Source organism: Lissotriton helveticus, chromosome 9 (genome assembly GCF_964261635.1).
Source record: "Lissotriton helveticus chromosome 9, aLisHel1.1, whole genome shotgun sequence".
NCBI lineage: Eukaryota > Metazoa > Chordata > Amphibia > Caudata > Salamandridae > Lissotriton > Lissotriton helveticus.
Window position 1 is genome coordinate 72,064,614 of NC_136070.1, and position 16,477 is coordinate 72,081,090.

The following is a 16,477-nucleotide window of genomic DNA, read 5'->3' on the forward strand; positions in this document are numbered from 1 at the left end:
GGAGGGTGACTTTTCCTATCTTGGGCGCATGATTGCGGCATTTGTCAAGTTCCTCCGGTAAGTCCGAAATAAACAGATTGAAAAGAATTGGCGCTAACAAGCACCCCTGCTTTAATCCTTAAATTGTCCTAATCTGCTTAGAGAGGTACTGGCCAGTCCAAGTTTAATTTTAACCCAGGTGTTAGAGTGGAGCAGTATTAGGGCATCTAGGAGATGTTTCGGAATGCCCCAATTGAATAGTTTTTCCCAAAGTTTATTCCGGTCCACATGGTCGAAGGCCGCAGTGTAATCAATGAATGAGAGGAATAGCGGTAGCTTGGTGGTTTTTGCTTCGCCCATTAGTAAGGACAGGGCCATGATATTGGTTGTTGTCCCTTGGCCTTTACGGAAACCTGTTTGATTGGGAGGGATAATGGCTTTTTCGGACGCCCACGCCGATAGTTCTTCCAGAATGAGACCGCTGACATATTTTGCAACTTTATTAATATTAAGCAAAGCAATGAGACTGTAGCTGTTCGGATTACTCTTGCTCCCATGTTTGTATATTATACTAATGATGGACCCATGCCAGGAGTCCGGAAGGGATAAAGTAAGTCTGGCCTTGTTAAAGACCTGACCCAAGGATGCACTCCAAAAGGCTACGTCAGATTTGTACAACATGGGGGGGGATTCCATTCGGTCCCGGGTCCCCATTCGGTCGCCCCTTGGTGATTCACCACCCGATGTCTGCTGGGGTGTATTCCGTGATTCCATGTTCTTTGTAGGTCTGCCTTCCCCTTCTAAATGTTCTAGTTGTGGTAAGAACGATTCATAAAGGGGGTGGTGATGGACAGAGTATCTGAATTAAGCAGAACACTCCTACCCAGTCAAAAGATCAGGGCTTGATCCATCACCGTTATTTAGCTCACTGCACCATCCCAGCTCAGAACCTGGCTACATGCAAATTAGTCTGACCCTGGCCCAGTGCATCATGGGAACAGGGCAGACCAAACTACCAAGCCAATTCTTTACTGGAAAGGAAACAAGCTTCCGGGGACCGGTTTCTGGCATTACAGCCGTCTTCGGCCCGGCTTGCTTGAATCCTGATGGTGCAGTGAGCAAGGGACTCACATCTGAGCATACCCTTCCACACTTGTGGTGGCCAAAACGATTCATAAAGGGGGTGGTGATGGACAGAGTATCTGAATTAAGCAGAACACTCCTACCCAGTCAAAAGATCAGGGCTTGATCCATCACCGTTATTTAGCTCACTGCACCATCCCAGCTCAGAACCTGGCTACATGCAAATTAGTCTGACCCTGGCCCAGTGCATCATGGGAACAGGGCAGACCAAACTACCAAGCCAATTCTTTACTGGAAAGGAAACAAGCTTCCGGGGACCGGTTTCTGGCATTACAGCCGTCTTCGGCCCGGCTTGCTTGAATCCTGATGGTGCAGTGAGCAAGGGACTCACATCTGAGCATACCCTTCCACACTTGTGGTGGCCAAAACGATTCATTTTCTGTATCCTAGTTGTGGTAAGGTCATACCCTTAAACTCCCCCAATCCACACATGCTTGTCCCGCTTTGATTGCTGGGGTTACCATCACGACCAAGCTTTGTGATTTCCATGCAGGGAGACTTTGTTGTCGTATTTCCTATGTTGTCATTATTAAAGTGTGACAATAAGTATTTGGTCCATACTTCCTCTGCTATGTGCGGATTTTGCCCCAAATGGTCAGGGTTCTGGATTCTTTTCGCCATTTGCCAGAACCTAGAACTGTTTTTCTGCTTTCCTTCGTGAACAAGTTTCCCCCAAAGTTCTTCATTCCTTTGCTTTTGACTTCACCATTTCAGCCGTTTGAGTTGCTTTTTTGCTTCCCTCAGCACTACTTGCAAACTAGGGTTTCCCTGATCCTTTTGTATCTATTGTGTTCACAAACTTTATTGCTTCCTGGCAAAGTAATTACATGAGTACTCTTATTGAGAAGTATATTTTTAGGCCTGTTGATTCTAAAAATAAAACCTCTATATCTTTTGATATAACAACAATTGACCTGGAGTTCAGTCTTTTGAGTGTGTGAAATCCTTTGCTGACTGAGTGTGTACAACAAATGCTTTACACGGTCCTCTGGTACTGCCTTACTGCTCGACCAAGCTACCACTTTTGAGAGTAAGGTCAGTCCTGACTTTAGCCTCTGTTATACCTCTGGGGTTTGTGGACTCTATACACACTGTACCTCATTCTGGTCCAGTATATATAGAATCACTTTCTCACATTGGTGGATCAGCGGTGGGATACAAACTTGCATTTGTTGGACTACTTGGTTACCATCTGATCACACAACAAAACTCATAAATTCCCTTTAGAATTCTGAAATAGTTTTTTCCAAAATACTAAGACTGGTAGGGCCTTGTTTAAGTCCCATTAGGATTTTAGAAAAATAAGTCACTGTAGTCAGGGTAGAGGGTTGGAACTATCAGGTTAGAATGTCTCAACCACCCCCAACTATTAGTGAGGATAATATTGCCCAGGACCTGGAGGAGGAGCTCGACCTCACACCTTGCTTACACTTAAATTTCAGAGAAGTAAGGTCCTTATGCAAATTAAAAACAAGCATTTACAATGCAATGGTTTCGCCTTTGGAAAAGTTACAGCTATTGGCATTGTAAATGACAATTTGTATTTATGAGTTAGTTTAGAAAACAGATAAATAAATGTCATTTACATTGCCATTAGCTACATCTCTCGCAAATGTGAGACCTATTGCATTTGCACCCACACATAGCCACACACACACAAAGGAACACACACAGAGCCAGCCGCACACACACACAGAGCCAGCCGCACACACACACAGAGCCAGCCACACACACACAGATCCATCCGCACACGCACACACAGAGCCAGCCAAGGCTGCAAAGAAGATAAAAAGTAACTGGGTAATATAAAGGAGGTACAGGAATATGAGTAGTAGAGATTGAAATGGTGTGTGGCACATGAAGAGGTCTGGCAACAGGTTATGAGGTAAAAAGGCTGAGTGGGTTTTAAGGAATGGGTGGGATCTGCAGAGTGGGAATGAAAGTTGTCATGGGTGGAAGCAAGGAGCCCAGGCTGGGGTTCAGGATGAAGGGAAGAATAGCAAGCGACACAGAAGGCAAGGAGCAGCATTAGCACTCCATGTGACCTCACACTGGACAACCGGACAGAAACCGCAAGTATTTCCAGCCCACAGATTTACATATTCTGCGCACTAACGCACCCATCACTGGAGAGACTAAATTGCATGCATCATAGCGCAGACAGCAATGGGGAGGGGCAAATGGAGCAAAGAGGCGGGAGATATTACCTGTAGCAATGGAGGAGGGGGCACAACTGGGTGCCCTGGGCCATTACCTAGAGCAAAATGCGAGCGGGGTGCATCGCCTGCAGCAACGGGGGAAGTGGTGACGTAGCAGGGGCAGACGGAACTGTAGTAAAAGGAGGCAATGTTTGGGGGCGTGGAGTCACTGAACCTGCTGCACTATCGGGTGCTATGCACCTGACCTGATGACGTATTCCGATACTTCAGATTGTGGTCGAGTGCTAAGTGCCTGTTTCTTGGCAGCAACACGTTGTGGGTGTTGGGCACTCAGCAGCTGTATGCTGCCCTCACCGTGCACTGCTGGCGTGGTATGGGCGGGGTTTTCTTCCTACGCACCCCTCTCCAGGAGCGTGACACTTTTCCAACAAGAGGGTTGATAGATGGCTGACGTCAGTCTATGAGGGGTGCTGATTAGCAGGCATCTACAGAAAATGTTGTGTGTTTTGTTGAGATGTTCCGTGGCTTATGCAACAAAATGAACAGTTACAAGAAAGGAAAGTAAGGGTGCATTGGGACAGACCCCCAAAGTAAGCACTGCGGGTGGCAAGGGGTCGGGGGGGCAAGGGGTATCACAGGTGGAGAGGAGAACACACAAGCAGGCGGAGGCATCTAGGGGGAAAGAGCAAATGCCCACCAACTAACCGTGACGTAAAGGGGGAAACCTTCATAAGTGGGGTTCCAGGTGGGCGTACACAACAGCCCTTTAGCAGAAAAGTTTGGGGTGGGTTCCAGTACCCTAAAAAGAGGAGAGTGTGAATACTTGCACGACTTAAGAGAGCACTATTCGGCGAGGGGGGGGGGGGGGCTCTCACAGTGGGGCGTCGAGCGGATACACTTGTGCCAATGAAACTGCATTGTACGGCAGGGGGTGTAGGCAATAGGGCCTGCGTGACCCCACTGCCATAATAACATTACAGGAATCCATCACCACCTCAAATTGGAGACATCCTGTTACACATAAAAACGCACGCGGTTTTTCTGCGGCACTGCCCCCCAAAGGGTCCCTCGGATCAGTGCGCCCGGAAGGTCCCTGCAGACCAGAGGTGATTTAAGTCAACAGAAGGGAGCAGGGGAGGAAAGTGCACCACACGGGAGCAAAAATCTGCCATACAGTGCAGAAAAGCAGAGAATGGGGCCTGTGAGCACTTACACCACCGATGGGAGTGGAACTGTCAAAAATCAAGGTCCGAGCAAAAAACTATTTCCAAGCTTCTACCCCCCACCCCACCCCACCCACATACACACAGACACACATTCACTCAAAGGAATGCGACACCGCCCCAAGGAAACATCACACCCTCCAGCTAGGTAGCACCCACACATGCTCACGTAAAGAGGTCCCTCGACAGCACGCCCTATGCACCCAAAAGTAAAGAAGAGCAGTTTTGCAGCATAGACGTCTTCTATATTCACCAGGTGCTCTATGGGGCGGGTACGACAGGTGGAGGGAGGTGTTGGTGGGGGAGATGCAGAAGAGTGGGGGGCCGTGTCCGGGAAGAGGTGCAATGCAGGGGATATGTGCAGCCGCGAGGGACCTCCGATGGTGCCACTCAGCAGGGAAAGACTCGGAAGCTGCTGCACCCATCCTCTAGAGAGGGGGGCTTGGGGGGACATGAGATTACAGAAGGACGAAAAACCGGGTGTCGTCACAGTTCAATCTGTCTCTCTGCCGATGACGTCACAAATGAGGCTTGATTACTGCAGCAAGATATCTGCCTGCGGATTACACCACAGCGGGCAACGTCTCCACTATTTTGTTTTAGTTTAAAATGCTTATTTTATTTTAGGGATGTAGAACGCAAACGTCACGATATCACTGTCTAGCAGCCGTTCTGCGAATAGTCGCTGTCCTCCAGTCTCTGCCGTGCTGCTTTGGGAGAGGCAGGCTGCATGCCGGGAGTGCCTCCCGAAGTGCCCGGGTGGAGAGAGGCTGTGCCGAAGGCGGTATACACGGCAGAGGCTCGGACCCATATGCCTGCGCCCAGGTACGGTGGCTGTCACCCGCGGGTGAGTCCCTGCCTCCTTCATGCACTGTGCAGCCGCAGGGGTGTTACCGGGTACCACGCCGAGCTCTCGTCAGCTGCCCAGCAATCTCAGCCACACAGCTGGTGGTCGTCGGGTGAGTAGCTACAAGCCGCAAGTGTCGAACCTGCAGCAAGCGGCGTGCGGGTGTGCAAAGCGCCTTTAACAAAAACACCTGGAAGTGAACCGATGCGGTAACCAGCTCAAAGCGTCCGAATATCTCGTCGGAAATGTGATGCTGCTTGCATCATGCTCTTCGCGTAATATGCATAGAGCCTGCGTTCCTGGAAAGCCACTCGTGGGTGTCTTATTTTCTTCAATTAGCCGGACTCCGAACTCGTTACCGTGCTGGATGGCCCACTGGTCGGCCTAGAATGACCAAAACACCTAAAAGAAAAAAAACCCGCCCACCGCCGGGATGACGCGCACAGAGGGGAGCAGAGGGAAATTTAACAACAAGCACCTACGAGGACACCGGGGGCGGGAGAGGACACGGACGGCGGGAGGGGGGGCGGGAGAGGACACGGACGGCGGGAGGGGGGGCGGGAGAGGACACGGACGGCGGGAGGGGGGGCGGGAGAGGACACGGACGGCGGAAGAGGACACGGACGGCGGGAGAGGACACGGACGGCGGGAGGGGACACGGACGGCGGGAGGGAGGCGGGAAACGTGCACAGGACAGCGAGGGGGGGGCGGGGAGGCACACGGAGGGGGCGGGAATGGACAGCGCATCTGAAATCACTTTCAGTGAAAGGGGAGGGAACGGGAAAAAACGTAACTCCGCCCAGGGAAAAAATCTCGGGAACGCCCCCGAATCTGGTCCGGCCTTGACGGACAGATCCGGCACCCAATGGCTAGCCTCCATTTATGGAGCTAGCCAATGAGAGCCGGGGGACGTTCCTGAAGTCCTTATTGTAAACAAAGGATTTCACCTGCGCCGAAAAGCTGCGCAGAGCGCAGCCTTCGGCAGGCGAAACCCAAATATAACAGTAGGCCTGCATCCAACCAAAGTAGGTCTCCTGGAGCTCTTGGCTGAGTATGCTAAAGGCCACCCCTCTGAACAGGGTGATGACAGGTCAGAGGACGAAGAGGTACTATAGGAGGGGGAGACTTTATCTCCCCCCCCCCCCCCCCCCCCATCATCTCTAGGGCCTATACAGGTGGGCCAGGTCCCAGAAAAAACATTGGGTCTTGTCCCAGTGAAGAGGACAACTTGTTAGCCAAGTTGACCAAGAGATTAGTTCTAGAGTCCAGACTCGGGGAGAGAACTTGGAAACCCTAGAAGGAACTGAGCCCATGGAGCTTGAGCCTCACCAGATTAGACTCCTGGGCCAAGGGGGACCCACTAGGGAAGAGCTGTGCCAAGGGCAGCGAGACTGCCCCACTCTTGAACGTCTGAGGTAGCAAGCTGTTTCAGAAGCCAAGGGAGATGTCAGTGGTACACACAAAGCTTATTGGGAAGAGGAATCGCTGTATGCTGAAGCAAGAAACCCCAATCCTGGAGCTACCAGGAGGGTGGTAGTGCCGCAGAAGTACAGGGAGTTCCTCCTAACTTTAGCTCATGACATCCCCCTAGCCGGACATCTGGGGCAGACCAAAAATTGGGAAAGGCTAGTGAGCCACTTCTACTGGCCCCCGATGAACCAAAAGGTGAAGGAGTTTGTGAGCTCCTGTGATACCTATCAGGCCAGTGGCAAGACAGGTGGCAAACCAAAGGCCCCCCTGATACCACTGCCAGTAGTGGGGGTACCCTTTGAAAGGGTAGGTGTGGACATTGTAGGTCCACTTGAACTTCCCACAGCCTCAAGGAACAAATTCATTCTAGTAGTAGTGGATCATGCTACTAGGTACCCTGAAGCAATTCCCCTTAGGGTGACTACAGCTCCTGCAGTTGCCAAGGCCCTCCTGGGTGTCTTCACCAGGGTAGGGTTTCCTAAGGAGGTGGTTTCAGCAGAGGTTCCAACTTCATGTCTGCTTACCTGAAACACATGTGGAAGGAGTGTGGTGTGCAGTACAAGTTTACTACCCCATACCACCCACAAACCAATGGTCTTTTTGAAAGGTTTAACAAGGCATTGACGGTATGATCATGGGACTCCCTGAAAAACTCAAAAGGAGATGGGGTGTCCTATTGCCATGCCTGCTTTTTGCTTATAGGGAAGTGCCTCAGAAAGGAGTGGGGTTTTCACCCTTTGAGCTTCTGTTTGGCCACCCTGTAAGGGAACCACTTTGTCTGGTGAAAGAGGGTTGGGAGAGGCCTCCAAGAACCCAAGCAAGACATTGTGGACTATTCGCTTGGCCTAAGGTGCAGAATGGCTGAGTACATGGACAAGGCATCCAAGAATCTTGAGGCCAGCCAGGAGCTGCAGAAGCACTGTTATGACCAAAAAGCTGCCATGGTTGAATTTCAACCTGGACAACAGGTGTGGGTTTTGGAGCCAGTGGCACCAAGGGCTATCCAAGACAGATGGGGTGGCCCTTACCCTTTCCTGGAGAAAGTGAGGTCACTTACCTAGTGGACCTGGGCACCAGCAGGACACCCAAAAGGGTTATCCATCTGAACCGCCTTAAATTCTACAATGACATGGCTGACCTCACCATGCTGATGGTGACTGATAAGGAACAGCTAGCAGAGAGTGAACCTCTCCCTGATCTCCTCTCTTCCAGCCCAAAAGATGGGTCATTGGATGGAGTAGTCTTTTCAGACACCCTCTCTCCCCAACAGCAGGCTGACTGCAAGCAAGTCTTGCAACAGTTTGCTAGCCTCTTTTCCTTGACTCCTGGTCTGACCAGCTGGTGTACCCATGGTGTGGATACTGGTGACAGTAACCCTGTCAAAAACAAAATCTATCTACAATCAGACCAAGTCAAGGAAAGCATCAGAGCTGAAGTCAGCAAGATGCTGGAACTAAGGGTGATTGAACCCTCTGAGAGCCCCTGGGCTAGCCCAGTGGTTCTGGTCCCCAAACCTCATCAACAGGGTGGAAAGAGAGATATGATGTTCTCTGTGGACTATAGAGGGCTCAACTCAGTCACCAAGACAGATGCTCGCCCCATTCCCAAAGCAGATGAGTTGATAGACAAGCTAGGGGCAGCCAAATTCCTCAGTACCCTTGACTTATCTGCAGGGTACTGGCAGATTGGCATGGCCCCAGGAGCCAAAGAAAAGACAGCATTCTCCTCCCCTGATGGGCACTATCAGTTCACTGTAATGCCTTTTGGGTTAAAGAATGCCCCTGCCACCTTCCAGAGGTTGGTGAACCAAGTCCTGACTGGGTTGAAGTCCTTTAGTGCAGCTTATCTTGATGATATGGCGGTCTTCAGCTCCACCTGGCAGGATCACCTGGTCTATCTTGGGAAGGTTCTACAAGCCCTGCAATCTGCAGGTCTGACTATCAAGGCATCCAAATGCCAGATAGCGCAGGGCACTGTGGTGTACTTGGGCCACCTTGTTGGTGGAGGCCAGGTCCAACCCTTACAGCCCAAGATCCAGAGCATCATGGACTGGGCAGCTCCAACCACCCAGACACAAGTCGGGGCATTCCTTGGCTTGTCTGGGTACTACAGGAAGTTTGTGAAGAGATATGGGTCCATTGTGACTCCCCTCACGGAACTCACATCCAATAAAATGCCCAAGAAAGTAAACTGGACTGTTAGCTGCCAAAAGGTTTTTGACACCCTGAAAGAAGCAATGTGCTCAGCACCCATTCTAAAAGCACCAGACTACCCCAAGCAGTTCATAGTGTAGACTGATGCCTCAGAGCTGGGGATAGGAGCAGTCCTCTCCCAGATCAATGAGGAAGGCCTAGACCGACCTGTTGCTTTTATAAGCAGGAGGCTACTCACCAGAAAGCAGCGTTGGAGTGCCATTGAGAAGGAGGCCTTTGCTGTGGTTTGGTCCCTGAATAAGTTGCGGCCCTACTTGTTTGGAACTCACTTCCTGGTTCAAACTGACCACAGACCTCTCAGATGGCTAATGCAAATGAAAGGGGAAAATCCAAAAAATTGAGATAGTCCATTTCCCTACAGGGTATGGACTTTGAAGTGGGACACCGACCAGGGACTGCCCATGCCAATGCAGATGGACTTTCCAGGTTCTTCCGCTTAGACAATGAAGACTCCCTAGGGCAAGGTTAGTCTCATCACCTTTCGTTTGGGGTGGGGGGGGGGGGGGGGGAGAAAGTGCCATCTTTCTTGCATTGGTATGCCCCCACTGTTTTCTGACCTGCTGATGTACTTTGATTGAGTGTACCATGGGTTCCTGCCAACCAGGTACCCAGGGCCTGTGTTCCTTCCCTAAAACTGTGCTGAAACTAAAAACCCAATTGGCATCTCTGGCCATCTGTCAGCCCCTTGTAAATGGTACCCTAGGTACCCAGGGCATGGTGATCAGAGAAGACCCCTGAGGGCTGCATCACCTATTGTGCCACCCTCGGGGGCCCTATACCCTGGCTCCCACAAACTGCCTTTGAAGGCTGAGTGCCTAGGTACAGAACCAAACAAAGAGTCGACATGTCACACATCCCTCTGTGCCATGCCCACAGAACCCACTGCCATGGCATACTTCAGTCACCCCGACAGTACCCAGGGCCATTCCTGGGCACTAAGTGCAGTGATGCCATTAAGAGTATATGGTGCTGGGAGGTTGTCATTACGAACTCCACAGCACCATAATGGCTACACTGAAGACTGTCAAGTTTGGTACCAAACTTTTCAGCACATTAAACCCGCACTGATGCCAGTGTGGGATTTAATGTAGAGATGCCCCCTGAAACCCTAACCTGCAATCCACGTCTCGGCTGAGTGGCTGCAGAGGCTGCCATACAGCAGACATGTTCCTGGACCCCTGGGTGGAGAGTCCCCTGCTCTCCTGGGCCTATAACAATGCACATCCTGGGCGAGGTGCTAGGTCTCCTCCCCAGGATGGACAGGGGGAAGCTTCAAAGGCCGCCTCTGTGAGTTTCTCCAGACCATTTGCTGTACCCAGCAACTGGCCCCCACCAGTCCTGACCACCACTCTGGTGGGAAGACTGGCGGGAAAAACTACGCCAGGGAGGGGGTTGTGACAGCATATGCCAACCCCACCCCTCAGGTGGGGGAGACTAGGTGAAGCACGACCCTCGGCTCCGGCCATCTTGTAGATGGAGAGCCCTGCCCAATCACAGGTAGGCTCCTTCCCCCCTCCCACAGGAGAGGAGTAGGCTAGGGGGTGTACCCACCCCAGGACAGGGACCTATTGGTCCCTGTCCTTGCCCTACCTGTAACACCCCTAAATTCTGTTTTTAGGGTCTCCCTGAACCTTCCTTCCTTAGATCCCGAGAAGAAAGAAGTTCACGAAGACCCGCCGTGCAGCTGCTGACAATAGGACGACAACAACTGACTTGGCCCCAGCCCCGGCCTGTTGATCCTAGAACCTGCTCCTACCTAATCCCGGCCACTCCTGCAGACAGCAACCTTGGGACACCTAGAGGACCTGCCTGCCTTGACCCTTTCAAAGCCTGGGACTCCCATCAGCATAGGCTCTGTTTCAACAACACCCCTGGAACCTCCGGACCAACCTACTCTGCACCCGCTGAGCCCGGCCCGTGCCAGAGTGATCCAGGACCACGAGGACGTGTTTCCCTCCCCCCTCCCCCGGTAAGATTTCCCGACCTCAAAAGACACCCCTGCACCCAGCGCCCCATGGCCCCCTGTGCCCAACTCCTGGGTGCCTACCTATCCTCAAAGATTCGAACTTACCCCTCGAAGTGTTGGTCGCTCCAGAAGATACTCCGTCCCCGAGCCTGCAGCCTTTGTTCCCTTTTCAAGTTCCTCATTGAATAACATTGAGCGCCCAACGGCTCAAAAGCACTCTGCACCCAGCCACCTGAGTGCCCCTGGCAGTGCAACCTGTAACCTATCCTACTTCCCCATTTGCCCTGAGCAAATGACCAGGAGCTGAGAACCCACAGCCGCGTGGCCTGCTAGCCAGCAGCCACCAACCGGAGGGCCCCCCTTTCCCTCATTGGATAACATTGGGCCTAACTACCTCTGCACCCGGCCACCCTTGTGCCGCTGGGGGTGAACCAACTGTGCTTACCTGACCCTGGGGGACCCCTGAGTCTATGCCTAGAACCCTAACTTCACCAGCCAAGTACTCACCTGAAACCGATAACTCACTTACCTGCCATTGGATAACACTGACTGGTTTGACTCAAAAAATCTTTTAAGTGTGAAGTTTTGGAAACTAAAAATATTCATATAAAATCACCGGAATTCCGAAGTACTCACCTGTGATCAGGGGAGAAGCCAGTACTGTACCTTGTAGCCCAGGACTGAACCGCCAAAGTAATCCTTACCTGGTTTACTAGTAATCTGTATTTTCTCCATAGGAATCCATTGTCTGCTTTTCTATGAAATTTCTTCGAAGTGTCTACTTTTGAAAACTTGAAATATTCTTTAAAAATCATTCGAAATACTGAAACTCAATTACCTACTGTTTTAAGTTGAGACCCCAGGCTGGACTTAGGAGCCCAGTACTGGATTACAAAAGTAACGAGATCGTATTTTACCTGCAACCTGAATTTTCTCCCATTGGATAACATTTTCAAATTTACATTGAAAAGTGTGAACTTTTAAAACCGCTTTTAATTCATGAAAATTCACTACAGTAACTAAAACGTTTTTACTAAATTGGTTTCAGTTTGGACCCCAGGACTGAATCTAGGATCTTGTCTTGGAACTTCTAAAGTAATCTGTATAGTAATCAACTGTACTTGTATATTGAAAACCCATTGAGCTCAATGCAAAAGTGTCTAGAATTGTGTTGCCTTCTGCAACCCCTGTATCTATTGTGTTCACAAACTTTATTGCTTCCTGCCAAAGTAATTACATGAGAGTACTCCTATTGAGAAAAGTATATGTTTATGCCTGTTGGTTCTAAAAATAAAACCACTATATCTTTTGATATAACAATTGGCCTGGCGTTCAGGCTTTTGAGTGTGTGAAATCCTTTGCTGACTGAGTATGTACAACAAATGCTTTACATGGTCCTCTGGTACTACCTTACTGCTCGACCAAGCTACCACTTTTGAGAGTAAGGTCACACCTGGCTTTAACCTCTGTTATACCTCTGGGGTTTGTAGACTCTATACACACTGTACCTCATTCTGGTCCAGTATATATAGAGCCACTTTCTTACACACATGCCTTGTCTGGCCAAGCAAAAGCTACGCTAAGATCCAAATTTTCCCTAACATCCTTCTTACACCCTAACACACCCAGTAGGTCATTAAAACATGTTGCACCCAGTGGTCCAAGCGAATAACACTTCTCACTTCTTTCAGATGATACCAGTGTTAAGGAACCAACATCACTGACAAACCCCTTCAGAATAAAAAAATAAGATCGAGGCATTGGTCCGATATCGCACCAAGGGCCTACTCATACCTTCTGTTGTATGATCATAGGTCCAAGCTGTGAGGCCCTGTATCACACCCTGCGGCCCAAGCGGTAAACAACCTTCACCTTCCCTAGCTCCTTGGCTATTGAAAAAGGTGACCACCGAGGGATTGCCTTCGAGGCCATCTTTTGACTACTCCGTTTGGATGCATGACTTGTGCAATATCAGTTTCTGTTCATGGCAGGCCACTCGGGTTTAAATTTTACACTTCTTCTTAGTTTACCATAGACCAAATGCTGGGACTAAGGATCAGATGTAATCTTATCCACAGACAGTGGCTTCAGGACAGACCTCCCCCTCGTGGATCCAGCACAACTTTCAAAACCACTGCACCGTCTGTTCACCTTCCTTGTTGTACATATGTGAATCTGTTTGGACAGGGTACTTTTCCTTCAACTGCAGTCGGGCTTGAAGAACCAAGAATTTACGTTGAAAAAAGCAAAAGACAAGGTGTTTGGCAAAACAGGAACAGTTCTGAATGCTCCGAGGACTGTCAACATACATTCGTTTTAAGTGCATTTACATGCAATCTTTGGAGCATCGTAAAACTATTTCGATCTTATTTTAAAGAAAGGAATGCAGGCCTAGTAATGGGGTTGTAAATCGGGCTTCCAGTGAGTGAATGCAGGTAGGACTTGATCTTGCAAGGGGCACAATGATGGCCAGTGGGTGAAGTGTTCTGATGTCAGGTTTGGGGAGCGTGTGATCATTGCGTTTAGTATTTGTAGTGCTCAGAGCGAGTATTCCTAACTTCATGTGGCATATAACTTTATGGTATTTTGGGAACCTGGCACCCCTCCACCCACATGTGCTCTATTTGGATCAATCTTATCTGCAGAACTGATATGGGTTTTTCCTGTTGGCATTTTTGTCTGATTGGTTACTTGCTACTCCACCCACTGTGATCTTCTGATCGGTATCCTCAGGCCAAGGTCGCAGGGCCTGTCTGACCAGGTATTTCTTACTCTGGATTGATGGAGAGGTAATTTTGGAAGATTTCGACTAGTGACTGGAGTTCGTTTTTGGATATACATGTATTGTCGCCTAAATTGACATCAATGCAGCACATCCTAAATGAAAAGGTTTTTTGCCATCTCATTCATGCTGAAGTACTGCCGTCTTTATTTTTCATTTAGCTTTTGTGCTCATGTCTCCTTTAGTTTGTGAACTCAATGTGAATTAATATATTTATGCATAACCCCTAATTCTTTCTCCTCTTTTGGTTTCAGGTTGCCACAATGTCTTTCCCACCACATTTGAACAGACCTCCAATGGGAATTCCAACTTTACCTCCTGGGATTCCACCTCCTCAGTTTCCTGGTTTCCCTCCTCCTGTACCTCCGGGTAAGTTTGTAAATTACTCGCCTAAGAAAATGTTTATTTTTGAAATTGTTTTTGTATGTGCACCAGTGTACACTTTTGTTTATCGTTGCATACCATATTTTTTTGTTCTAGGGTCGCTCTTGAGAGAAAAAAAGGATTTTCAAATTTTAATTTGCAAAAGTGTGAGTAACATGAAACACTACTCAAATGTACATGAAAAATATCCACTTAAGCAGTATTAAATATACATTCATAGGTGTATATGGTTACTTTAAACAGTGTGCAGAACACTAGTTCCAGGACTTGCTTCCTCATGAGCATTTGAGGTGGATGTGATCTCAACAAACCTGGATATTTCAAGTTTGACAGGCATACTCGTTGGCCCTTCTATGTGTTCTCTTGGTTTGTGTGTTTTGAGGTGGAATCAGGCATTTCATGTTTTATGGATTTTTTCATGTAGTGTAGATGTTGGCTTTACCATAGCGTAGGTGTTTGAGATTTTGTCCCATAAAACATGTAGAGGTGGAGTAAGTCTTTGCTTACGAACTGTGATATCGCCAATGTAGCGGCCAACAGTGTGTGGGAGTAGTTTGCCCATAGATGATAAGGGTATATGGTCTTCTCTTTCAGGTGATAACAATTGGAATAGGAAGCACTAGATATTCTCTCCCACTGAGGGGGTTCCACAAGCACTTTTTCAGAAGTTGTTGTTGGTAGTACATATTGCCGTTGCTTTGAAAAGGCCTTGAAGGAACTGTGATGCAAATGGTTAATTTAGCTTCCTACAAAACATATTGCCAATTCCATTAATTTCCATAAAAACCTGGAAAAATTAAGCCCTAAATAGTCACTAGAAAGAAAAGTGGCATTTTAAGCACCTTTTCACAACTGCTTTTTATTTTTTATTAAGTGAATGAGGAGGGAGAACTGGACAATGTAGCTTTGTCGGCTGCAGCTATTTTATAGTGAAAATAGACACTGCACTAAGGTACCACAGTCGTCCTCAACTAGAGTCCATTGTGGTTTCATCACTCCTGGACTCTCCGACTTCTCCAGCAGCCTCGGCATCCAGGCCGTCCTCCTCAACCGCAACTGCTGCGGTAAGGAAAAAGCTAACGCCTAAGGACATCCCTGCACCTGCTGCCCCATGGCCTTAAAGAAGATTACCAAAGGTGTCCATCTTGGCATCACAAGGCCTGAGCCCACTTGCTGGTACAGCCCGACTGGCTCCCCAGCTAGAGTCTGCAGCTTCTTTTTGCAGTGACCGATCCTTTGAGAAGCATTATGCTCCCGTTGCTGATTTGCTCCCGGCTGCCCTTATGCCGCTGATGGTTTACTGTTGGTGCTGCCTTGGACTTTGCCCACCAGTCGCCTTAACTCGTGGAGATTGGTCTTATAGTAGCTGTACTATTCATGTTAGCAGAACTTGTTCTTCATTCCAAAGGATAACATTGCACAACTCAAATTGCACTGTGTACACTTTTTAAGGCGAAGAGAAATTCGATTATAAAACTTAATTACCTGAATTATTTTACTCTGATGTCTAAGCATAAGTAAAGGTACTTAGTATTTTTATAAATTGATGTGGATTTCCTCCTGGAGTTGTTTCATTTATTAATCATTGTGTGTATTTTGCAAGTGTCTTTCACTCCTCTATTAAGCCTAAGGCTGATCTACTAAGCAACCCCCTAATAGAGCACTTTGGGATTGCATAGCAAGCTACTGTCCACTCATAAGGGTACCCTGGGACTCTCTACACAGTAGATCAGCTTATTGATCCATCGTAAAGAGCCAACATCCTACACTAGGGTTGTTTGTAGAAGTATGTTAAGTTTTGCCCATTGGGTGTCGCACAATTGCATATACAGTTTTTAAGCGTTGGAACGCTGTTTCAGGGTAGAAAACCAAAAACATCAGCCCGGAAGTTTGCGGGTGATCATGTAAAAAGAGGCATTTCCTCAGTCCTACGTTTACTTGTATTGCCTCTTTTTATTCTTCTTTTTCTTTCACTTAAACCTGTTCTTTCATATGTATCTTTCTTCCGGTTTGTACTCTAGTCTCCTTGAGACAAGCTGCAGTGTGTTTCGTACTTCTTGCTAGTTGAGTGCACTCATCTAAGATTGAATCTTTAGACAATAGCTGCTCTTATTCGTGCATCTAACAATTTGATCTCTAATCTAGACTCAAACACTCAAACACACAAACTCTGGACTGCTATCTAACTTGTATAGTATTTCTCCACTCGCATGGAATATGTGTGCCTTTCAAATACATAACTTTTGGCGGGAAATGTCTTTCCAGCATTTGTGATGACATTTTATCTCCTCCTATGTCAAACATATGTTAA

The 16,477-nt window shown here is 48.5% G+C and overlaps 1 protein-coding gene across 6 annotated transcripts in view; it reads left to right on the forward strand.

The window, feature by feature from the left end:
• Window positions 1-16,477, forward strand: part of RBM25 (RNA binding motif protein 25) — a 333,704-nt gene that overhangs the window by 45,371 nt on the left and 271,856 nt on the right. For all 6 annotated transcript variants that reach the window (XM_078659495.1, XM_078659496.1, XM_078659492.1 and 3 more), the window contains one exon: window positions 14,037-14,151. In XM_078659495.1, the coding sequence (XP_078515621.1) occupies window positions 14,037-14,151 (115 nt within the window). The remainder of the gene's footprint in view (window positions 1-14,036; window positions 14,152-16,477) is intronic.